Source organism: Leopardus geoffroyi, chromosome B2, assembly GCF_018350155.1.
Source record: "Leopardus geoffroyi isolate Oge1 chromosome B2, O.geoffroyi_Oge1_pat1.0, whole genome shotgun sequence".
NCBI lineage: Eukaryota > Metazoa > Chordata > Mammalia > Carnivora > Felidae > Leopardus > Leopardus geoffroyi.
This window is the reverse complement of record NC_059332.1, coordinates 136,456,549-136,481,483: the sequence shown is the minus strand read 5'-3', so window position 1 is coordinate 136,481,483 and position 24,935 is coordinate 136,456,549. Positions and strand designations below refer to the sequence as shown.

Sequence of the window (24,935 nt, the reverse complement as noted above, 5' to 3'; positions counted from 1 at the left end):
GGCTGGGGGGGGGGGCGGAGGGGGCTCTTGCCGCCACTGCTCTCTCGCCGCCTCTCCCCCCCGGCGGGAGCCGCTCTCAGCCTCTTTGCACTAGTCGCTCCGCTCTCTCGGTCATGTGACCTTAACGTAACCGGACAGGAAAAGCCCCGCCGCCGCCGCCGCCGCCGCGCCGGAGACACCGACCGCGGCGGCAGCAGCAGCAGCAGCAGCAGCGAGAGGCAGAGGCGGCGGCGGCGGGGAGAGCACGGCCAAGGCTGCCCAGCGGTGTCTCCTCCACACCCCCCGCCGCAGCAGCACCGGCGACAGGTAAGCACGCAACGCCTCCACCTCCCGGGGCCGGTGCCCACGTGCCGCCCCCGGCCCGGGCTCCGGGAAGGCGGAGGGGGGGCGGGGGCCACCGGAGCTCGCAAACGGTTCCGGCACCAACGGTGGCAACAAAGAAGAATGACCCCCGTCCCGGGGCTCCGGGTGAAGGCAGGCGGAGGGCCCGGACCACACGGGGACCCAGTTCTGGGAAGCGAGGGCAGGGGCGCCCCGCGGGGGCGGGGGCGGCTGCGCCTGGCGCCGGGGCTCTGGCCGCCTGACAAAACCATCCCCCGGAGCCAGGCGGCGGCGAGTCGGCGGCGGCTCCATCCGGGGCTTTGCGGGAGGGGGAGGGGACGGAAGCCGAGAGGGCGGGCGGCGGATCGGAGGGAGGGAGGGAGGAAGGGGAGGGGGGCGATTCGCGTTCCGTTCCCCGTTGCCGGTCCCTCCCTTCTCGCCGCCACCGCGAAGTGCGTCCCGAGCGGCGGCGGCCGGTGAGCGTCCCGCGCTGGAGCCCTGAGAGGCGGGCCCGTCAGGTGCGTAATCCTTCCGACGCCTCGCCGCCGCCTCCTGCTGCTGCCGCCGCGGCTTCTTCGGCGGCAAGGCCGCGAGCTGCGGAAGTGGGTTTGGGGGAGGGGAGCGAAGACGGAGGGGGAGGGGAGGGATCCGGTCCGACCGGAGCAGGCCCGGCCTCTCTGGCGCTTCTCCCAGCTGCAGCGGCTCCTACAGCTGCTGCCGCTACTGCTGCGGCTCCGCCTCCCCGCTCGCGGGCGGGGGCGCGCACGCGCGCTTCCGGCCTCCTCGGGTCTCGCGCTGTCTTCGGCTCTCGCGCGCGCTCTTCCCCTGGCCCTGTCTGACCACCCCCCGCCCCCGGCGCCGGAGCTGTTGCGCCAGCCGGGGCGTTGCGCACGGCGTAGGCGTCGGCATTGTGTTAAACTCCGCGGGACTTGGGGAGAGCGCGCGCGCGCACGCGGGACCGAGGGAAGCGGAGAGCGTGCGGCGTGGCCGGAGTGCGTCGCCCCTCCCCTCCCCTTCCCTCAGCCCCTCGGGTATGGGGGCGGGGCCGGGGTGCGCGGCGCCCGGGCCCGTCAGGCCCCTGCCGGTCTAGCCGGCCCCGCCCCCGGCCGGGCCCCCGCCCCCCCCGGGACGGGGCGGGGCGAGGCAGGACGCCGCGGCCGTTGGGCCGCTCCCCTGCGGGCGGGGTAGGTGAAGGCCTCCCTGGGCGCCGCCTGGGTGGACTGCTGCGGCCCGGGCTGCGGGTGTGGGCGCGTTAGGCCGGCAGGCTCGGGCTTCCGCTCCACGGGCAATCTGCGCCTCCGCTGAGGCCGAGGTTAGCCCGGAGCTGCGCTGTGGTTTCTGGCAGCTTTGCCTTGGGGTGTGGGACCGGCGTCCGAGCCGCGCTCCCGGCCAGCGCGGCCCTCGTCTCCCACTCCCCCACTCCCCCACTCCTCCGCCCCAGGGCTCTGAGAAGGGGAGCTTGGGGGCGCGGAGGCTGCTTCCCCGGCCCGAGGCGTTTTTCCTGTGTAGCGGAACCCCCAAACCATTGATTTTTTAAACAGGCTAAAAAGAGAACTGATAAAGCATCGGTGCTTAGGAAGCAAGGTTTTTGTCGCGTTTAGCTGGTAGTGAAAAGAGGCAATAGGGAAGCAAGGGTAGCAGGGCAGGCAAGAAAGTGATTGGGCTGGATGAAAATGCAGACAGTTTTTGCTAGGCCAATTGACTGCGAGAACTTGGAACTGCTGAACTCCTAATTATGCCTTAGGGAAATACCCCCCACCCCCGCCCCACCGCTGCAGTGTTCATTTGCTCTTTATCAAATACAATGGTCCCACTTAGTGTGTGTTTCCATTCTATTCATTTTTATAAGTTTTTGTTGCAGTAAAGCATAAAAAAGGTCAGAATTACGAGTGCACGGACTCACACGGAGCTCCGGGGTGCTCTGGGTTTCCCTAAATGGGCTGCACTATCCTTTTTAGGACAGATCATCTATGTCGACCCTGACAGAGCACGGGAGCAGGATGTACATATCACTAGCATTTGAGTTTGAGAGGCCTGAAGCTTCAATAGGAAATCAGAATTAAGACATTTTAAGTCCTCCGATTTATTACAAAGCAACATTCATTGTTCAAATAGATATTATTTTGCATTTTAAATAACAGGCCGTTATTAAATAATAGGATGTACATGCAGGGTGTTTTCAAACTGTTAAAAGGTAATTTTTGAGAAAAAAATTCTAATACTGCATTCCTTCAAACTGGGCATTTCTCAATAAACTTGTGGTTTCTAGGTTATTTTCTAGCCAAAGAATTGACCTGTTTATTGACACCATGGTAGGATCTCAAAGCACAACTTTATACCGGTGGTATTAAGTGCCACAAATAGTAGTGGAGAAGACCATGAAAGGGGGACAGATAAACCGCCCCTAAAACTTTGCTGTACTGTATAGTCCAACCACTTGCCAGTTTTAAAGCTTCTCTCAAAGAGGGTGTAAATGGTGCTCTGCAAACTTCTGCTGAAATACTCCAGCAGCAGAGTAAACACTGTGCATGTTTTAGGTCCACGATGACAATTTCTTTTTTATCTTAAAGATTAATATGGGGGCGCCTGGGTGGCTCAGTCGGTTGAGCGTCTGGTTGAGCGTCTGATTTCGGCTCAGGTCATGATCTCACTGTTGGTGAGTGTGAGCCCAGGGTCAGGCTCTGTGCTGACAGCTCAGAGCCTGGAGTCTCCTTCAGATTGTCTCCCTCTCTCAAGTTTTTAAAGGTTAATATGAACTTTGCACTGTCCTCAAAGATCTATACCTTTTTAATGTAAAAATTATGTAAAATATAAAGTTTTATCCACCTTGACCTTTTAAGATGTGCCTTGTAAACGCTACATGTCCCGGAATAGGGCGATGTGCTTTCCCCAGCTTGAGAATTCCAGACCTGGAGGTAGAAAGTGAAGGAGGCCTCTAAGGCAGGTATGTGGCATTGGCTGGGGATCAGCTTTGCAGTTGGAGACCTGCCATCTCTTACCTGTCTCGGTGCTGCATCCCGAGGCCCGCTGGCCTTTCCCTGAAGTCAGCTTGGAACATTGAGGAAGTAGTGTGGTTCCAGCCTGTCACTGTAAAGGAAGGACTGCTGGACTGCTGGTCTGCTGGAGACTTTACCATAAATTTCAAAGTGCACACGGCAGGAAAGGGAATTTATCCCTTTTCCTAATTCCTTATGGTCGCTAAGTATGACTCTGAAAACCTAAAAGGGAATTGAGAGTTTTTATTTTCCCGAAGAAAAAAAATTATAAACATTGTAAGCATTAGCTCGAGAACATTTTCTAAGCCTTTTTTATGCTCAAGTGAAGTTATATTTTTATTAGCAAATGAAACTTAAATAATTGAAATATTACTTTGAATCAATAGCAAATAAGAGCTAGTGTTTACAATGCCAATATGCCATTGAGAGATGGAGCCAGTAGCCGCAGAACCAGGAGTTGGCAGTCCAGGATATTTTAGGACTTTTTTTTTCTGTTATGAAGGCCAAGTTAGGGGCTAGTATTTACACTCAAGCACATAATTCCCAGTTCGTGTGGATGAGGTACACATCATATAACTTTCTGACTTCAAGAAAGCCCAGTGTGCAAAGACAGGAACTTATAAAGCATTTTTATGTATCTGACTACTCACAAAATGGTTCTTTTTACTTTGTAAGAGGTTTTACTTTACAAGAGGTATAGTTCAATTAAATTTTGTACACGCCTAAGCTCTGCACCAAGCAAGGATGAACTATGAGAATCATCTGAGAATAGTTTCAAAGTATATTTGTGTTCTACACCATGCCTACCTAGATGCTTAGATTCTCTGAGCCCCAGAGTAATTTCTGAAAGGGGTTGTCTAAGTGTGTTCTACAGTCCGTTGTGAATCTCCAGGACCCCCTCAGGGTTCCATGAGGTCAAAACAACTTGTTTAATAATAAGATGTGATTAGCCTTTTTAGCTGTTGACAAAATGGGTCAACGTTGGAAAGATCTGCATAACTCGATGAGCTGACATTTTCCAGTGACCGATGGGTGATGTTAAAAACTGTGCATAGGTAAAAGATCTGTTAAAAGAGCAAGATAGAGCAATGAACTTTCCTCCCATTAGAGTAGGAAATTTTCATTCATTATGTATTTTTAGATCGCACAGCTAAACTGTAAGAAACTGCAACTTACCAAGTTTTGGTGTAGTATCAAAGAAAAATGTCCACAATCACCTAGAAAAGCTATTAGAATATTTCTTTTTCCAACTGCATATGTGGGTGAGGTTGGGTTTTCTTTGATATTCAGCCAAAAGAGATATCACAACAAAGTAAGTGGAGCGGCAGAGTAAATGCAGAATCCGGTTGTCTTCTATTACAGAGATTTGTAAAAACAGCAAATTAAGTTTTCAATTCCGTGTGATCATATGTAGGTTTCCTTAAAGTTGATTATAGCATAATGCCTTTAGAATTATCACTTTAATATCAAGTCTTTATTAGCCATAAACCTCTGATTTGTGGCTCCTTGACACAGCCTATCCCGGAAGTACCTCCTTCTGACCTTCACTTAGAAGTTAAAAACTAATTCCAATGGTAACGTCAGCAACACGTAATTGAAAAGGCAAACTCTTACAAATTCAATGTTTTTCAAATTCAAAATAAGAGCCATTGATTAGTTTATGTCCCACCTTTTTCTACTTACCGTCAAGGAAGCTTGACTAAAGAAATGTTAAGAAAAATACATCAACCTGTCACCACAACTAATTAAGACACATTTCCTAGCTTTGAGATACAATTTAAAAACATTAAAATTCAAATGACTAGTCCCATTCAGGTTTACTTTATAGGCCCTAAATATTAATTATTAATAATACTAATTGAAAAAGCAGTTTTTTCATCATGGTAAGTGGTCTGAACTACTTGAAAGAATCAATCTTACTTGTGGGTAGTGCTTTTTCTGTTACTGATGTGTCCTGTGCATTACAGTATTCATTTATGCTTCACTTAAATAAAATTAAGGACTTGAGAGGACCCTTTTAGTGCCCTTGAAATGGGTAGTCTAAGTGGTGTTTAGTATCTTAGGAGAGCTATTATCCTCAAAAAGTGAGTCATCAGTTCCCAAGCGCTGTTTTGGTCTTCTCTCCTTATACTGAAAACGTCGGAGGAACTTGGGTTGTCAAACATAATGTGATGGTATTTGTCCCATTCAGCCGCACCTCCAAACGATGAGTGACTTCCGTAAGGATCAGCTCCACCTTTGCCGTGTGCTGGAAGCTGAAAACTTCCACATCTAGGGAGTGTCGCATTATCAGTGTGGGAAACAGTGGTGAGGCATTAAATAATATAAACGGTCATTTATACTTAGCTCTGGAAAGTGTTTTTTACTTATTTCCACATGTGTCTTACACCCTCTGAGTTTGCTTAAGGAAAAGAAAACTTTGTACACGTGTACATGCATAAAGAAGGCATTCTACGAAAACCCACTTTTAAGAATGGTCTCCCCTCTCCGTCTCCACTTTTGTTCAGTGCCTTTCTGCTCACTATTCTGATTTAAGAAAGACAAATGATTTTTTTTTTTTTTTAAGTTCCATTTGTAGTGTTAATTGGTTGAGGGCTTTATATAGGTCTTCAGTTTCATGTCAGATTTCATGTCTGCCCTGGGTGACTAGGATTAATTAGTGACAGATCTGTGGAGCCAAGTCGTACAGAGGAAAACGTGTGAAATTTACACCCGGAAGACCAGGGCTCAGATGACTTCTGTTTGCCGTTATAACCTCTCTGAACTATCATGTAGTAATTTAATGTTGTGACTTTTGGAGTCAGATACACCCGGCTTCTCCAAAGACTCTCAAGACATAAATCACAGCAGAGCTCCAGACCCATATAACCAAAGTATACTTCACGCCTCTCCTTGGTCATCTCAAAAGTATCTTGGTCCCAGCACATCTGAACATAACCCTCGCGATCTTCCCCATAAAGCTGCCTTTTTGCCTGTCTTCCCTCTCCTGGTGGGAATCCCCACGATCTCTCCAGTCACACGAGCGAGAAATCTAGGAGTGATCTTGGACACCTCAATTTCCCCCACCCTCCTCCCTCTAACTCACCAACCGATTCCGTTGAGTTTTTATCTTCTAACTACGTTTCAAATCCTGTCCCTCTCACCCCATCCTGACGGCCACCACCCAGTCTGTCTTGTCTCTTCTAGACCATGGGAAGGTCTCCCCTCACCTGGCTCTTCACCACTCCCGCCCGCAGTGTGGCCATCCTGTCACTTCCGCTGCAAAATCCCCTCTGGTGCCTCCCTGTTGCTCTTAAGATAGGAACCGAGGGGCGCCTGGGTGGCTCAGTCGGTTAAACGTCTGACTTCGGCTCAGGTCACGATCTTGCGGTCCGTGAGTTCGAGCCCCGCGTCGGGCTCTGGGCTGATGGCTCAGAGCCTGGAGCCTGTTTCTGATTCTGTGTCTCCCTCTCTCTCTGCCCCTCCCCCGTTCATGCTCTGTCTCTCTCTGTCTCAAAAATAAATAAAACGTTCAAAAAAAAAAAAAAAAAAAGATAGGAACCGAAATCTTTAAGAAGACCTGAGTCTCCAACTTCACCTAGCCTATTCCTTTCTGGCTCTTTGCCCTTCAGCCACACGGACCTTCGTTCAGTTCCCCAGTTGCATCTTGCTCCCACGTATCCTGGGGCCTTTGCAGATGCTGACCTCTGCCCAGAATACTCCATCCTTGCCCGGTTAACTCTTCTTCAAATATCTGCTTAACCAAGGTCTCCTCACAGAAGACTTCCCTGACCTCCAACCCGCCAATTGGACCCCAGTGCCTTACATTTTTCTTCACATTGTACGTTTGTGTACTTGTTTGATTCTCTCCCTTGAACTCTGTCTGTATTCTGCATACCCTTGCATCCACTGTGCCTGGCACCTCAGAAGGCTTTCACCAAAAGCATGACGACTTCCCAGATCTGCGTCTTAGGAGCTGGCCTACACGTGGGCAGGTTACTTAACTTTTCTAACTCTGGTAGATTCTTTCTGGAGAGAGGGTAATTGGTCCTTGGTACATAATAAGTGGTCATTAATAATTAGTGCTGTGGTTATTAATATTATAATTAATACTGAATAGCGAGGAAATGATATACCATGGTATTGTTGAGGATTAAATGAGGAGTGTAAAGAGTATACTGTAAAGTATAAAGCACTATTCAGAACTTAATTGAAGTTCTGAAGTTCATGAAGAAGGATGAAGTGACATTTACAAATAAAAGACTTGGTTGGGGGGCCTGGGTGGCTCATTCTGTTGAGCACCTGACTCTTGGTTTCAGCTCAGGTCATGATCTCATGGTTTGTGGGATCGAGCCCCACGCTGGGCTCTGTGCTGACACTGGCAGGGAGGAGGCTGCTTGGGATTCTCTGTCTCCCTGTCTGACCCTCCCCTTCTCGTGCGTGCATGCTCTCATTCTCTCTCTTTCTCTCTCAAAATAAATAAATAAACTTTAAAAATAAAAAACTTGGGGCATCTGGGTAACTTAGTTAGGCATTGGATTTTTGATGTCGGTTCAGGTCTTGATCTCAAGAGTCATGAGTTCTAGACTCACGTTGGCTTCCATGCTGGGTGTGAAGCCTACTTAAAAAAAAAAAAAAATCAAAAACTTTTGCTAAAATATAGCTCCCTTTCCATTGATGTGACTTTTTAGGTTAGTATAGGATCATCAGAAATTTAACTTCCCGCACAGCACCCAGCTAGACAGAGGCCAAGCCATGTCTGGCACTCAACATTCTTCTCTCTGAAAATATAGTTATTAACAAACATATAGTTTTTTTAAACATCAGACAATATTCTAGGTACTTGGAATAAAGTAATAAATGATAAATAGGACTCCATGCTGGCTTTCTGGAAGCACCAGGCAGACATAAGTAGACTGGCATGTTCACAGGTGCTCCAGAGGGAAGGAGAGCTTCCTGATCTTAAGGACCCGGAAATTCTGCAGAGGACAAATAGGGCTGGGGCTGAGGGGCGGTAAGTGGTGAGTCCCTCTGGAGGTGGCACATTCGAAGGTCTGGCACAGAGGTTCTAAGGCCCCCTTCAAACGGGCCTCCTTTCCCGACAGTGGGAATAAAATCAGGGGCTGAACTCAGCTTTGAGAGCGAGGCCTCTGAGCAGGGAGTGTTGCAAACTGCTGGGAGCCCAAGATTGGTCTGGGCTTCTGGACCTTCTGGTTGTAAAGAAAAATGCCCCTCTTCAGCTTTATCTCATTTCATCCAGCGTTTCCGAAGTGAGCGAAATAACATCACTTTGTCTCCATGATCATTAACATATTCAGATGAAACTGGGCTTTTGGTGATGCTTGAATTTCCGAACAAGCTGGATACTTGATCACTTCATAAAGATCATCAAGTAGATGATCTTACATCAAGAAAAGAACCAGGCACAATTTAATGCCATAAAATTTCATGTAGTAATTTTTTGTGCATGAGAAAATTTATTCCCTCTAATGAATATAGTGCCAACAACCCTTCCTTCAGAAAAATATTCTGACCTTATGTCTTTTCTACCCATTTATATTTAGAAGTCCCCCATCCTACAGGGTATGTGAATATTTTATGACTTTTCTTGCAGAATAAAGAGGGACTGATACTGTTGGACCCCTAGTTTTGAGGTTGGTTGATTGGTTTTTAGTAGGTCTGTGAAATCGTAAAGTCTGGAAACCATTAGTTTGGATCAGCACGAGAGTATGTTGTGCAGAGTTAAGCAGGGGTTGGGTCATGCAGGGCCGGGTAGGCGGTGCTGAAGAATTTGGGTTTCATCCTAAAGGCAGTAGGGAATCGCAGAAGGATTTTAAGCTGGTTAGTAACATCAGATTTGACCTTTGGAAAGATCATCCTGGCTCTTCCCTGTGGATGGATTCAAGGGCAAGAGCTAGAAATGAAGAGATGAGTAGGGAGGCAGAGCTAAGGTGGTGGGGGTAAGGAGTTGAAGTCGGTGAGCCCCGGGTGACTGACTGAGGAGTGAGGGAAGTGAGGCCCTAAGTGGAGTGGAGATCCCTGCCTTGGTCAAAGAGTGGATGGCTGTGCCGTGCACTAAGCTAGGGATACAGAAGGAGCAGGTTTGTGTCCATGGCTTTTGTTGTCTTTGGGGGGAGAGGGGGGTGAGGGGAAAGGGGACTTGAGTTGTCTTGCCTATCCTGAATTGAGGGGGTGCTGCGGTATGGCCCAGCAGAAGTGGATTGGATCCCCACAGGGAGTCCACGGAATGAGAAGCAGGCTGTGGACAAAAGGCAGAGGGGCATCAGCAAAAGAGGAATCCTTGGTGGCGATGAAAATAGAACAGGCAGAGGTGATAGAAAACCAAAGCACAGTGGCCTCAGAGCCCAAGACAGTATTTATGGAGCAGGAGGAAGAGTATTAAATGCCGCAGAGAGGTCGGAGTAAGCATACTCTGTGGGGCTGGGGAGCAGAGGTCCTCTGTGACCTTGCTGAGCCATTTCAGCGTGGGGAATGGTGGGGGGTGGGGGCACAGGAGTGATGCTGCTGGTCAGCAGTTGGTGGGAAGGGAAGAGCAGACATCCATTTCCACAAAGGGGGGGTGACCTCCACCAGAACCCCCCCCCCCCCCACATAAAAGATCTGCCATCTCAGCCAGTGCAGCATAGGCTGCACGGAAATGGCTCTGAAGGGGCCTTGAGGAGGAAAGAAGACTTCAGAAGGCAGTGCTGTTGGCTGGGGGGCACTGCCTGAGATGCCCCCAGGCTTGGGGACCCCCCCCCCACTCTGTCTTGTCGGACTCATTCACGTGTGTGAGACTCTAGGGCGGAGTCTTATTTTTCTCCCTGAGAAAGGTTTCTTTGGTCTCTGAAGTACGATTTTTTTTTTAAAAACTTTTTTTTTTTAACGTTTATTTATTTTTGGGACAGAGAGAGAGACAGAGCATGAACGGGGGAGGGGCAGAGAGAGAGGGAGACACAGAATCGGAAACAGGCTCCAGGCTCTGAGCCATCAGCCCAGAGCCTGACGCGGGGCTCGAACTCACGGACCGCGAGATCGTGACCTGGCTGAAGTCGGACGCTTAACCGACTGCGCCACCCAGGCGCCCCTGAAGTACGATTTTTAAAAATGTACACGGTTTTGTGTTTCCTATGTGAATTTGGAACATTCTTTCCATTTTCCCTCCTCTTGTTTGTTTTTTTCCCCATCCCTGAGACCCCTGTACATGTGTTCTTCCCTCTATCTGTAAAAGACATGTTCAGTTTGTTTCCTATTCTAGATTGAATAGGAGATCTCTAAATTGAGATCCTAAAATAACTGGTAGACTCCCTTAAAAAAAGAAACATCTCATAGTTTTCTCATAGCTTCATTCTTATGGTCTTAAAGAAAAAAAACATACGTTTGTTTGTGGAATGAGAAGCCCTACCTTTTGCTCTATGGAAGGAGAGGCTGTATATCCATTAATGTAAGAACAAAAACTTCAAAGTCCTGTCAAACACTGATCAGTTTGATGACATTAAAACATAAAATTATATGTCAGAAATCTCTGTAAAACAAAATTAAAAGAAAGTGAGAAAAATATTAGCGGCATGTGGTAAAGGGCTCGTTTTCATTACGTTACAAAGGGTTTTTACAGATCAACAAAAAGACAAACAACATGATTGAAAACCAGGCAGAGCTCATGAGGGGAATGCAGGAGGAAATGTAAATGATCAATAAACACAAAAATATACTTCCTCTCATCATTAAATCCATAGAAGGTAGGAAAACGAGCGTGGATTTGGCAAAGATTCTCGAAGATGTGGCCATAATACCCAGTGTGGCCAGAGTGTGGAGAAAGTGGCGGAGGGGGTCGGTGGATGGACAACTCACTATTGTGTGTCCGTGATCTTTGAATTTCTCGTAACAAGTACATATACTTAAAAGCAGCGATAAAAACAATATTTTCGAGGGGAGCCTGGGTGGTTCGGTCGGTTAAGCGTCCGACTCTTGATTTTAGCTCAGGTCACGATCTCGCGGTTCGCAGTTCGAGCCCCATGTCGGGCTCTGCGCTGAAATCACAGAGCCTGCGTGGGATTCTCTCTGTCTGCCTCTCTCTCTGCCCCTTCCCGGCCTGCTCTCTCACTCAAAAAATAAATAAACATTTTTTAAAAATGTTGTTTAATCATGTTATAAGAGAATATAAGAATATTTCCGATTAATTGTAAACATACTTGCACATAGCACGTCCCAGCAAATCAAGTGACCCTGTTGAAATCTCACTTCTTGTGCTTTCTGATTCTATAATCAAGGGCAAGTCAGCTAACCTCTCAGCCTGTTTCCTCATATATAGAATACGAATAGCAGTAATACCTCAAATACCTTAGCATGAAATTAAACGAAGAGCATATGGAAATGAATGGTCAAGGAAACACCCCGTAAATAACAGCCACTCTTGTCATCATCATCAAGAAATAAATAGTAATATGTTCTCGCACTTGAAGCTGCTGTCTGTCCGTGAATGACACCTGAAACCACCTAAACATGTAGGGAACCATGATCAGAGACAGAACACGTGAAATAGTGTTCGCAGGTTGCTCTTCGAGGCGTATTATACTTTCTTGTAGAGAAAGGCAGGTTAGTAGGATGGAAAAGGAAGTCGTCTGGCACTTTTCAGAGAACAGCCTTGAAGGTGAGCTTCTAAAAGTTATATCCCGGTGGAGGTCAGGTTCGAGTGATGTTTCTTTGTAGTCCCTGCCACCCTGCAACCTGGCACCATCTCTTGTTTCCATCCTGAACCCCAGGCCTCGTTTTCTGTGTCCCCTTCCTAATCTTAGCGCTTTCCCCTGCACAGGAAATATTGGGGGACGAAGGTCCTGATGCTTTCCACAGATTTGAACGTATAACTGAGCCTACGGTGTAGGTCTGGGTACCCAAATTGCTGCAGCCTTAAGTGACCCTCCTGCCTTTCATGTTTGGATGTAACTCTGGGTAGAAAACACGAGACTTGGGGGCGCCTGGGTGGCGCAGTCGCTTAAGCGTCCGACTTCAGCCAGGTCACGATCTCGCGGTCCGTGAGTTCGAGCCCCGCATCAGGCTCTGGGCTGATGGCTCAGAGCCTGGAGCCTGTTTCCGATTCTGTGTCTCCCTCTCTCTCTGCCCCTCCCCCGTTCATGCTCTGTCTCTCTCTGTCCCAAAAATAAATAAACGTTGAAAAAAAAAAAAAAGAAAAAAGAAAACACGAGACTTGACATCCTCCAGTCTTGCTTTGTGACCTGATCGGTCTCTTACGGTATTAATCCGTCTCGTGCGTTCCTTTCAGGTAACACTTATTAATTTCTGAATCTGCCAGATCATCCCTAGAACAGGAAGGAGAGTGGGGAGATCAGTACCAGCTTAGTAAGAATTGCCATGGTCTGTTTTTTTTAAAAGCTTATTGATCATGATCATGTATTCTCCAAACTAGCTTTCCCAATTCTGTAGTTAAATATCATAGTTATCCTTTTTTTTTTTTTTTTTTTATTAATCTGGCTAATTAATTGATGTGTGGTGGGTTTTTCTTTTTTTTTACTTTTTATTTTTAGACAACTATAAATACACGTGCAGTTGCAACAAATAATAGAGATCCCACAAGCCCTTTACTGAGTTTCCCCTAGTGGAAACTCGGTAAACTGAGTTTCCTACTTGCTAAACTGTGCTCCCACATCCTGGCCAGGGTGCTGACGTTGACACAGTTGAGCTGCAGAACATTCCTATCACAAGGATCCTTCATGTCGCCCTTCTGAAGCCAAACGCATTTTCCCTCCTGCTCCCCTCACCCTCTGTTACTAATCTGTTCTCTGTTCCTATGATCTTGAAGAATGTTAAATACATAGAATCATGCAGTATGTGACCTTTGGGGATTGGCTCTTTTCCCTCTGCATAATTCACCCACCTTGCTATATGTACGTATCAGTAGTTCATTTCTCCTTGCTGGCTGTGTTGTTTCCTGTGGTGTGGGCATACCACACTGCTTAACTGTTCATCCGCTGGGGGACACCTGGGTTGTTGCTAGTTTTTGACTATGAGGAATAAAGCTGTTGTGGATATCCACGGGTAGGTTTTGGTGTGAACATAAGTTTTCATTCTCTGGGATAGATGTCCGTGAGCATAATTGTTGGGTAGGACGGTAGTTGCATATTGAGTTTTTCTAAGAAACTGCTCTTTTCCGGAGTGGCTACACCATTTTACCTTCTCCCCAGCAGTGTTTGAAGAGTCTGCTTCCTTGACATCCTTGTCGCATTTGGTGTTGCCATTACTTTATTTTGGCCATTGTGATAGGTGTATAATGAAATCTCATCGTGGTTTTCGTTTGCTTTTCCTTAATCGCTAATGATGTTGGCAATCTTTTCATGTGTTTATGGACCATTTGCATATCCTCTTTGGTGAAATGTCTCTTCAAGCCTACTGCCTATTTTCTGAATAGATTTTTTTTTTCCTGTTGGGTTTTGAGAATTCTTTGCATATTCTCTATATACCTGTCCTTGGTCAAAAGGTTTGCAAAGGTTTTCAAATATTTTTCTCCTGGTCTTTAGCTTGCCTTTTCAGCCTGTTTTAACAGGACCTTTCACAGAACAAAAATTTTTAATTTTAATGAGATCCGACTTACCATTTTCTCGTTTTATGGATTATACTTTTGATGTTAGGTATAAAAACTCTGTATCTAATGCTAGATCCCTAAGATTTTTCTCCCATTTTTTCCCCCGAAAGTTATAGTTGGGTGTTTTACCTTGGAGTCTGTAATTCATTTCGAGTTAATTTTTATAGAAGGTATGAAACTTAGGTCAGGGCTCTTTTTTTTTTTTTGGTCTATGTCCAGTTTATCTACGCCATTTGTCAAAAAGATTGTTCCTGCACTGAGTTGCTTTTGTGAGTTTGTCAACAATCAGTTGCGTGTATTCATGTGGATGCTCATCAGCACTGGGTGTTCATTCTGTCTCACTGGTCTGCATGTTTGTCCCTTCGACAATACTACACAGTCTTGGACACTAGCTATCTGATGCATCCTGAAGTCTGGCTGACTCATCCCAATTCGCTATTCTTTTTAAAAAATTATTTTAGCTCTTCTGGTTTCTTTGGCTTAACATTATACATTTTACAATATCCCTATCTATAGCAACAAAAAAATCTTGCTAGAATTTTAATAAGAATTGTGTCAAACCTATGTACAGACTTGAGAAAAATTTATGTTCTTACTGAGCCTTCCTAACTGTAAATACGGTACATCTTTCCATTTTGTTAGATATTCTTTGATTTTTTTTTCCCTTCAGTGTTACAGTTTTCAACATACATGTTTTGTTAGTCCCATACACGTTTTGTTAGATTGACACATATGTATTTCAGTTTTTGAGTGATTGTAAATGGTATTATATTTCTAATTTCAGTGGCCACAAGTTCAAAGTTAGTGTATAGAATTACAATTGACTTTTTCATGTTAATCTTATGGCCTGTCCGTGGTGTTGCCAAACTCATTTATTAGTTCCAGGCGTTTTTTTGTAGATTCCGTGGGATTTTTTTCTGCATAACAACGTCATCTGGAAATAAGGACAGTTTTAGTTCTTGTGTATGTGTGTGTGTGTGTGTGTGTGTGTGTCTTTTATTTCCGTTCTTCCTTTATTGCAGTGGCTAGAACTTCCAGTACTATGTTCAGTACTGAGAGTGGGCAACTTTGCTCATTCACAGTCTTAGAGAGAAAGCATTCGCTGCTTATAACATTGAGTCTACTGTTAGGTATAAAGCTGATCTGTGTGTAGTGAGCTGTTATAAATACTCTTTGCGGGAAAGGAGCAGTCTCCTGATTTGATGAACCGTCCCCTTTAGAGGCACTTCCCCTGCTGGAGATAGATTCAGGCCAAGTGGTTTGCTACGGTAAAGTGTAAGGAATGAAGACCTTAGAATCCGGACTCAGAACACACAGATTTAAATTTTGGCTCCCCTGCGTTGGAGCTAGATGGCCTGGGCAAATTATTTACACCTCTCAAAGCCCAATTCCTCCTCCACAAAAAAGGGAGAAGAGCACCCTCCTCCGTCCTGCCTCCGGGAGTGCAGGCATCCAGGGGAGTAATTGTATCACTGCCAGGGGCGGCCCTGCCCACACTGTAGGAGCTGGAAAACTGCCCCAGTTTAGTGAGATCTTCACTGTACCCTGCTGTGGCCCCACCCCAGCACCTTAATTGGTCTCTGTGGAAGTTTTGACAGTTTCTGATAGGTCGTTAAAATTTGCATTTGGAATCTTAAACTATAAGACTAGCGGATCTGGGGGTGTTGGCTGTCCCAAGAGCAGACAACTGAGTCCATTTCTTGGGCAGATCACGTAATCCCCCGATTCACAGTCAGTGTCATCATCTGTAAAATGGAAGTGAAGACAGAGTTACTTAAGTGGGCTGCTGCGAAGACTGAGTGAGTTTACGTAACATTGTTAGCATGACACGTTAGCTGTGATCGTTACTGTCGGTGACTGTAAAAAAGGACACATACTTACTTGTGAATCACCTTTCTTAAAAAAAAAATTGTTTGCTTTGCAGATTTTTAAAAAAATGGATTTGGCCAACCATGGACTTATTCTCCTGCAACAGTTAAACGCTCAGCGAGAGTTTGGTTTCCTGTGTGACTGCACGGTTGCCATCGGCGATGTGTACTTCAAGGCACACAAATCAGTTCTTGCTTCATTCTCCAATTACTTTAAGATGTTGTTTGTCCATCAGACCAGGTAACTAACGTGGTTGATAATAATCTAATGACTGTAGACGCTGAACTTCCATGGCCCTCTTTCCCTCTGAACCTGCTCTTTGCCCATCCAGACCATGGGTCTCACCTCCTCTCCCTGGAATCCTAGGCTCCCAGGCTCCCAGTTTTCCCTCGTGACCTCACTTGCCAACCTTGCTCATCTTGGTTACTCATGCTTTCAGTAGCCATTGAGAATCCCTGACCGGCAAGCCCTCAGCAGCGCGCCCCCCACCCCTGCCACCCCACCCCACCCCCACCCCCACCCCCGCTCCCCGGACCCTGGCTGGGTGTCCCCTGCACAGCAGGATCGACAGCGGCCTCCTGGATCCCTTTCTCCCACTCCTCTGGCCCCCCACCCCCACCCCCGAGTCTCCCCCCACACACCCCTGAGTACCCCCCTACCCCATGCCTTTCCCAATCTTTATCCTGGTCTGCCAGTCTAATGGGAAGCTTGAGGGCATGAATTCCCCAGCTTCCTTCTTTTTTTTCTTAAAACATCTCAATCTCCCTCCGTATCTCTGCTTGGTTTTTCCTTCCCATCTCTCCTGCCTCGGAGAAGAGGACCCTGGATGTCCAAGGAAAAGGGATCTTCCTCCAAGCGTCGTGCTGCCAGATCCCGCCTCTTACTTTTTTGTTCTGTACTTTTCACCGCGCGCTCTCTCCCCACGTTCGAGTCCCCGAAGGATCCACGCCCCCGACACCCAGTGGTGCCGTCTACTTGACTTACAGGGCAGTTTCTCCTTTAATTCACTGTGGAAGTGTTCAGAGGGCGAACCGCAGCCTAGCTTGTGCGCCCCCCGCCCCTCGTCCCCGCTGCCACCGCCGTGTCTGCCCCATCTCTACCGAAATCATTTCTCAGACGTCACCTCTTGATCAAAACCACGGCTCTTCTCTCAGCCTCTGGCATCTCAGCCTCAGTCCTAGGCAGCATTTGCTGCGTACTGTTTTCTTCCTCTCTCAGGGTTGTTCTCTGCGCTTTGACAATGCAGAATGTCCCGTTCTCCTGCCCTCTGGGAGCTGTGCTGAGTTTTGGTCTCGGGCCCTCCATGCTTCTTTCCATATGCACTCTACCCCAAGGGGAGCTGCTAGTGCTCCTGGATTTTGCCTCTGCTGGAAACCACCAGTTTACAGCTCTGGCCTTGACCTTTCTCTGTGTCCTCCAGAACTCTGCTTCTCAAGGCCGTGAGGCTGGCCGCTCGTGGGCTTGAATGGAGTTATGTGCCGGTCTGAGGCGGAGTTAGGCCTTTTCTGGGTCGTTCCCTGACCTCCCTGTTGATCTCCAGGTGACCTGTTCTTCAAATCGCTCTAAAACCCTATCCTCTGGTCCCCTGAGCCAGTTTCCCTCACACCCCTTTTGCATTAGTCCTTTCCTTCCCCTTCTCACTTCCTTCCATTTCCTAATCATTTTCCACGACTGTGAGATTAATATTTCTGAACAGTGCTTTGACTGTAGGACGCCTTGGATCAGAAATCCCCTCCGCGGTGTTACTCCTTTGATCACAAACCTGCAGGATCGCCTCCACACATCAAAACAGCACACACATTCCTTGTTCTCTCTCAAGGCCCCTCAGGCTGGCAGCCTGACCTCCAAGCCCCCCTTGGGACTGCCCCTCCCACCAGGCCACTCCACTCCATCAGCCCAGGCCCCCCCCCCCTCCAAAGTGATCAAAAGCCACTTCTTTCCTCTCCCACATCTCCTAGCACTATAGTTTTGCCCCTTACAAGATCCACGCATTTTCCCTGTGTTGTTCTTTGTGTATTTCTCTCCCCTCCTCTTTTGTAAGTTTCTTGAGGGCAGAGACTGGGTTTTACAAATCTTTTTGAAAGCCCCAGTGTATAGGTCCAGTATTTGTACATAATAGCCACTTGTTAAATGTCTGGGGGAGCAGAATGGGGAAACAATAGGAATAATGGCAAGCAGAGGTTGCTTTATCTCAGGCACTAAGGATGTTCCCTTTTAAGGACATGGAGACTTCATAACTAATGGGTACTTAGAAGTCTCCACACAATGAATGAAACTGTCTTGAAAGGAGGAAGATTTTCATTTGGGGTAGTAAAAGAATACAATATAATGAGTTTTAAATAGATGCAAGAAACTTAAATGTAGGGCAATTAAATGCCTTTGTAACAAGGAAATGTGGGATCTGTGTGGATAGGAGTCCCAAATGTAAGCAATCAAGTGTTGTTGTTGGAGGAGGCACGCGACATTTCTCATGGACACCAAGCAAATCCTGGTCGAAGGCCAGAGGCACGCTTTTAAACCAAGGCATTTTTTGCAAGGTTGCTCTGAACAGCCACCTGACTACCCAAAAGGTGGACTGAGAATACAGTTTTTTGCACACTTGGTTTAAGCGTGTTTTAATGCCTGCAGAACCACCAGCTATATCTCTGTCTCGTGTGCAGCACTCTGGGAAATTTTAAATCTTGTAGAACTACAAACATAGAGCTCCCAAAAGTAAAACCGCAGAGGGGCAAGTTTTGCTAAGCACAACCTCCTGATGAGGTCGGACATTATTTAAAATTCCTTATTTCCAAAGTTCATTAAGCCCATCTTTTACTTTGATATTCTAGTAAAGGAAAAATTAAAACTGAATTACGGTGAAAGTTTGCATGAAGGGCTCATAGCTGTGCTAAAACTGTGTTTTTCCCATAAAAGTGTTGTCTCAAGCAGACATCTGCAAATCAAACCACATAGGTGTAATTATCTTGTGGAGAGCTATGTCCTTCCAGAAGGACTTGGAAATGACTGAAGTCTGGCCCATAGCAAGCTGAGAGGTCTAGCTGCCTGGAAGGGAAAGCAGTCAGAGAGATGGCTGCAGTGTGACCTAAGGAGCCTTTTTAAATAACTTTTTTTAAGGGTCTCCATGTGTATATGTGTGCATGTGTACTTTTGCTTCAAGAAAAAAAAGTCAAGAAATGAAGAGAGCTGGTTTCTGGGAACCTCCCTGGGCGCCGCATGAACTCCCAGAGATTCCCCGCCTCCCTCTCCCTGGTGCGTCCTCACCAGCCCAGTGGGCCACTTTGGGGCCCTTCTCCCTCCGACCTGGCTGGGTCTCCCAGCCCCATTTCTTCCTTGCCTTCAGAGACTGCACACAATTCTTTAAAACCTGAGCTCTGCTGAGTCACCACCCTTTGTGGCACTAGACAGAGGACAACCTGTACAATAACAAATGAGGGGAAATGACAAAACTTATAACAAAATTTTGATGGAAAGAGACCCTGCTTGGTAGTTCCCGCTCACAGATGCTGCCCCCGTTTGGATTTCTGCCCTTCCCTTTTCTTTTTGGGAAGCCACGAGTCCCTTCCTTCTGCCTGGAGGAACATTCCATCCTGGCAGAACAAGGGTGCCCTATAGTCTCCTGGGAGTACTTTGTACTCTAAAGGCCTATGGTTTCCCCGTTCTCGAATTCGGAGGGGATTGTTTGCATGACTGAAGTATTCCCCACACATGATCCCTGAAGCTTTGTTTTGAATATTGAACTTCCCTAGAGCACCTAAAGGCATCCCAGTATACACCCAGTATTGTTGGCAGTCGCCCTGTGCTTAAAGGGAAGACCGCCTGTGTTTGCATTCCTATTTACAGGAAGATAAATAAAGCACTATAAAAGACTCCAAAGGAAGATGAGAGTGATCTGTGTGTCTTTTTAAAAAATAGAATCACATAAGCTCTGTTCTTTCTGCTGCTAAAGTGCTGCCACTTTTTATTCTTTGACTTTTCATACTTTGTAGTCAGAGGTTTTTCACATGACTATCGTATGCATTCATCTTGAAATATACACACGTTGATAGCAAAACAGCAATTATTCAAATCTGTTGTGTCATAAATTGCTATTACAGTCACCTTTAAAAAAAATAGAATAAAATGTTAAATTTGGAAGAGCAAGGTATACTGTTACTATTTTAGCATGTTGGAAAATATTTATTATTAAGATAAACAGCTAAAGGAGACAAAAAGTTATAATAGTAAGTGGTATAATAATAAAAAAAAAAATGATTAGGGGTGCCCAGGTGGCTTAGTTGGTTAAGCGTCTGACTCTTGACCTCACTCAGGTCTTGAGCTCAGGGTCATGAGTTCAAGCCCCGTGATGGGCTGTGTGCTGGACTTGAAGGTTACTTAAAAAAAAAAAAAAAAAAACAGATTATAAATTCTAAAGGCATTCAGGGAAGCTGCCTTTGAAGTTGAAAATGCATTGTCTATATTGTCTGTAGAATATAATTCACTGAGTGGATGATACCACATACCTCATAATGTATAGATAGATATCATTGCTTTCTAATGATGCATTCGAATTTCTGTCATTACTGATGGTTTAGGAAGAGTTCTTTGGGACTTGAGTATAGCTGCTTGACCAGAATGATGTTTCTGGAATGAGGCAAACACGAACGTCTAAAAGTTAGAAAATCAGCAATGCCACCATCTGCTTTAGGTGTCTCAGATAAATCACCTAACTTTTGGTGATCTCAGGTTCCAGATCTGTCAAATGGGAATAATCAGATCTGCCTTAAATGCCACATAGGATTGTTTTCATGCTCTAAACAATTTTGGTGTCACGGGTTTGGAATTAGACCAAGATTTAGTTAGACCCTCTTACTAACTCTGTGGTTTTGAGCAAAGTAGGGATCTCTTTGAGCCTCAATTCCTCATCTGTAAAATGAGAATTAATGGCAACTTAATGAGATAATGCCTGTGAAGCCCAGTTGTAATTCTGGTGATGGTGATGGTGATGTTTTGGTAAGTTGTCCCGGAACTGTTTTGTGATGCAATCTAGCAATACTGGGAAGGTGATCCGGCCCCAGTAGAGCTAGAATGTACCTCCATCTCTTAACGGTGCTTCCTCCTCCATGCTGGAGGGAGATCAGGGAGCTGCAGAGCACAGAGTCAGGTTTTCTTTTTCTTTCACTTTTGTTGCGTTGCTCTCACGCACTGGTTCATTCTAGCCCAGGTCCGCACACCCCCCCATCCCCCATGTCATTTTACAAATGAAGAAACTTTCTTATCGGGTAGATTGCTTGATTTACTTTGAAAGATCACCTGCTGAGCTCTGGATGGCACTGGGTCAATAGAAGATGCCCAGACTTTTAGCCAAAGATCTCCTAGAGTCCTACATAAAAATATAGTGTGATATGATAGAAATGTACATAGATTATGAGGAGAAAAACTTCAAGAGTCTAGGAGCTAAGATGTCATATTTCTTGAACGTGAACTTTTTGGTTCCCAGTCCTCAAAAATCTATTTATTGTATTTCTCTCTGTTCTTAATATAATTAAATTACATAGGTGCCAGTTATCTCCCTTGAGTATTCCATTTCACGAAACACTAACAGTAAGAAATGGGGAATGTTCTCGTTTCATTTGCCTTTTTTTTTTTCTCCAGAGTTCATGTTATCATTGGAGACACGAGTTGACATTTCCTTACAAATTGTTCACTTGTTTCTTTCAGTGAGTGTGTCCGTTTGAAACCAACTGACATACAGCCAGATATTTTCAGCTATCTCTTACATCTGATGTACACAGGAAAGATGGCGCCTCAGCTGATTGATCCCGTTCGGTTAGAACAGGGGATCAAGTTTCTGCACGCTTACCCACTGATCCAAGAAGCTAGCCTGGCCAGCCAAGGAGCCTTTTCTCATCCCGACCAAGTTTTCCCGCTGGCCTCTTCCCTGTACGGCATTCAGATTGCAGACCATCAGCTGAGACAAGCCACCAAGATCGCTTCGGCACCCGAGAAACTCGGGCGAGACCCACGGCCGCAGACCTCCAGGATGAGCCAGGAGCAGGTGCCCGAGGCCCCACCGCTGTCTCAGCTGACGTCCAATCTGGCCCAGGTGAATCGGACACATCTGACTCCCTCGGACCCCCTGCAGACCTCGCTGTCTCCAGAACTCGTTTCCACTCCCGTGCCCCCCCCTCCCCCTGGGGAGGAGACCAATCTGGAAGCCTCTTCGTCCGACGAACAGCCCGCATCCCTCACCATAGCCCACGTCAAGCCGAGCATCATGAAGAGGAACGGAAGCTTTCCCAAGTACTACGCCTGCCACCTGTGCGGCCGGCGCTTCACCCTCCGCAGCAGTTTGCGGGAACACCTCCAGATTCACACCGGCGTACCTTTCACGTCCAGCCAGCCGGGAGAAAGCCGCGTGCCCCTGTCTCTTTGTAGCAACACAGCCGACCTGGGCAAAGACACCATGGAAGTGCCTGAGGCTGGGATGATAAGTGACAGTGAGCTGCAGCACATCTCCGACTCTCCCATCATCGACGGGCAGCAGCACTCGGAGACGCCCCCGCCCTCGGACATCGCGGACATTGACAACTTGGAGCAGGCGGACCAAGAGAGGGAGGTAAAGAGACGCAAGTATGAGTGCACGATATGCGGCCGAAAGTTTATCCAGAAGAGCCACTGGAGGGAGCACATGTACATACACACCGGGAAGCCTTTCAAATGCAGCACTTGTGACAAGAGTTTTTGCAGGGCCAACCAGGCCGCCCGGCACGTATGCCTCAATCAGAGCATCGACACGTACACCATGGTGGACAAACAGACTCTGGAACTCTGCACGTTTGAGGAAGGGAGTCAGATGGACAACATGTTGGTACAGACCAACAAACCCTACAAATGCAACTTGTGTGACAAAACGTTCTCCACTCCCAATGAGGTTGTTAAACATTCGTGCCAAAACCAGAACTCGGACGTCTTCGCCCTGGACGAGGGGCGGTCCATTCTGCTGGGCAGTGGGGACGCAGAAGTAACGGAACCTGACCACCCAGTGTTAGCTTCCATCAAAAAGGAACAGGAAACAGTGTTGTTAGACTGAATGTTACCTATCTTTTTAAAAACTGTCGTTTTTACAGAGACTGTCTCCTTTCCCTTGCCCCAATTCAGAACTGTAGTTCTCCATGGCATGATACAAACAGGTCCCTGGTCCCTTTGTCCACCTCACCCCCTCCTCCCCAACCCCAGCCCTTCCTCCGTAAAGGCTTTGTGCATTATAAACCTGGAACATGTTTACTTTAATTCAGGGGATATTGGAAAGATAATGGTCAGTAGTACTTATAAACTCAAATAGATTTTGAGACGTTTTAGATGATTTAAAAGCAAACTTGGAACTAATGAAGGGTCTGTTAACAAAACACAACAACTAGAATGCAATTTGGTAAGCTAGAATTATGACTCTCCCTGGGTAAGAAGTCTTCCTTCTCAGAAAGTGTTGGAAAATACAGCATGCTTCTTAGAGATACAGCTGGGCTGTGTACTATGCAAAATCTAGGTGTGGGGGAAACTTTTAACCCAAGAAAACACTCTCAGTATTTATTCTCCAGGTGTCTTATTTCAGAATGCATCCTTTGAGATTATGTCCAGTCGAGAAAAATCATTAGTTAAGAAATCTACTTGAACAGAACACAAGAGAGAAAAAGTAATAATGTGATGGCAATCTTAATTTTTGGATAGAACATGACAAAGCTGTGAGTTGTGTGTGTTTGTAAGAGAAAATGTGTGGGTATTCGCTATAAACAGGTGAATTAATGCACATGCCTTAGCTAATTGCTGGCTTCTTTCAAAGTTGAACAGTATCAAAACTCTCTGTTTCAGTTTCTGACAAATCTGTCGGTTGTTTTAAAAATCAGATTTGAAAGTCCTGTGCAGTAGATTGTCTTTCAGAATAGAAAATGACACGCTATTCCAGCAGTTGCCAGTGTTAAATCTGTTTTAGCACCAACCAGCTGCTTCAAATCAGTGTGTGCACGTAGGAACGTGAATCCTAGAGGGGAAGTTGTGAGCAAAGCATGTGGTGACTTTAATGACTTTAAAAGTTAATGCTAATAGTTTACTGGCAACATTTGTTGAAGCATCAAAAATGGCAAAGAAAAATCAGGACAAAAACGCCTAATTGCTGATTGGAAAAAACAAAAAAAACAAAAAAAAAACAACAACTTGATTTTGATGTTAGTCTCCACTTTTTTTTTTTTTTTAAACACCTGAAATTTCCTCCATTGGCCTGAAAGCAGTAAACTGTGTCCACGAATCTTTCCTTACGCCAATGACAGAATGGTCTCACAGAACTAAACAGGAGCCAGAAATAAGGACCGAAGGGGAAAGGGAAAAACAGTTCATAGCTGTGCTGTACGTATATGTTAAAAACTGAATATCCCGTCATCCTGTTTCATGTATAGTTGAGTTCGCAGATTTGTAAGTTTTTATACATACTTTCATGGAATAAACATTTAATTAAGTGAGTATTTTATTTTATCTGTGTATCAGTTCGTCTGCCCAAAAAACAGGAGAAGTAGAGACCAAGGCCTCCCTTTGCTGCCTCTCTCTGTCCATCTGCAGAACCGTGGGCGGGTCCCCTAACGAGCAGCATTTTCGACATCTGTAAAATGAAGACAGTGGCAGTTGTGGATCGTCATATTGTGGGAATCAAATAAGTCAACTGTATCCGAAAATGCTATGGACAGTCCAACCTTGGCCAGGAATGGATCTGAAAGTCCAACTTTACCAAGGAAGAAAGAGACACCAAGAGGTGTTTACCTAAAAGTGACACACGTTCATGCTGTGTAAACCTCGGTTCTTAAATATTGAGAGGTTTCCACTGATTTCCTCTGTTGAAACTATATTCACATCTCCCAATTTAAATGAAAGTCTTGAGCCAAGTTAACTTCTCTGAAATTCTGTGGAAGGGGAAATCGAGGCATGCCTCGCCTCCACAGCACTCCAGGCAGCCTCAAAGAGACATGGGATGTGGCCGGAGGCTCTTAAACAGCAGAAAGTCATGGGAATCACGAGGGATCTGGTGGGTGATGAGAGAGGGTAAGGCGCCAGCCAGCCCAGCTCACTTCCCGCAAGTTGGTGGAGGGGGGAAGGGCAGGACCTGTGTTCAGCTATTCATTATGGGTGGGGTGCAGGGCTCTTAAGCGTTA

At 46.3% G+C, this 24,935-nt stretch overlaps 1 protein-coding gene across 3 annotated transcripts; it reads left to right on the top strand.

The window, feature by feature from the left end:
* Positions 1–157: 157 nt before the first annotated feature.
* Positions 158–24,254, top strand: ZBTB2 (zinc finger and BTB domain containing 2). Of its 3 annotated transcripts, none has more exons than XM_045500028.1 (3): positions 158–306; positions 15,818–16,002; positions 21,460–24,254. In XM_045500028.1, the coding sequence occupies exons 2-3, from the start codon at positions 15,830–15,832 to the stop codon at positions 22,829–22,831; spliced, it is 1,545 nt and encodes a 514-aa protein (XP_045355984.1). In that variant the 5' UTR covers positions 158–306; positions 15,818–15,829; the 3' UTR covers positions 22,832–24,254. The 3 variants fall into 3 exon arrangements, with proteins under 3 accessions (XP_045355984.1, XP_045355985.1, XP_045355987.1); XM_045500029.1 differs by lacking the exon at positions 158–306 and adding an exon at positions 719–839; XM_045500031.1 differs by lacking the exon at positions 158–306 and adding an exon at positions 12,560–12,576.
* Positions 24,255–24,935: the final 681 nt, after the last annotated feature.

Excerpts from the sequence above, each read along its gene's own strand:
- ZBTB2 (XM_045500028.1), top strand. The coding sequence starts at position 15,830 with ATGGATTTGGCCAACCATGGACTTATTCTCCTGCAACAGTTAAACGCT. Across the intron at positions 16,003-21,459 it reads TTGTTTGTCCATCAGACCAG|TGAGTGTGTCCGTTTGAAAC; the intron begins GTAACTAACGTG and ends TGTTTCTTTCAG.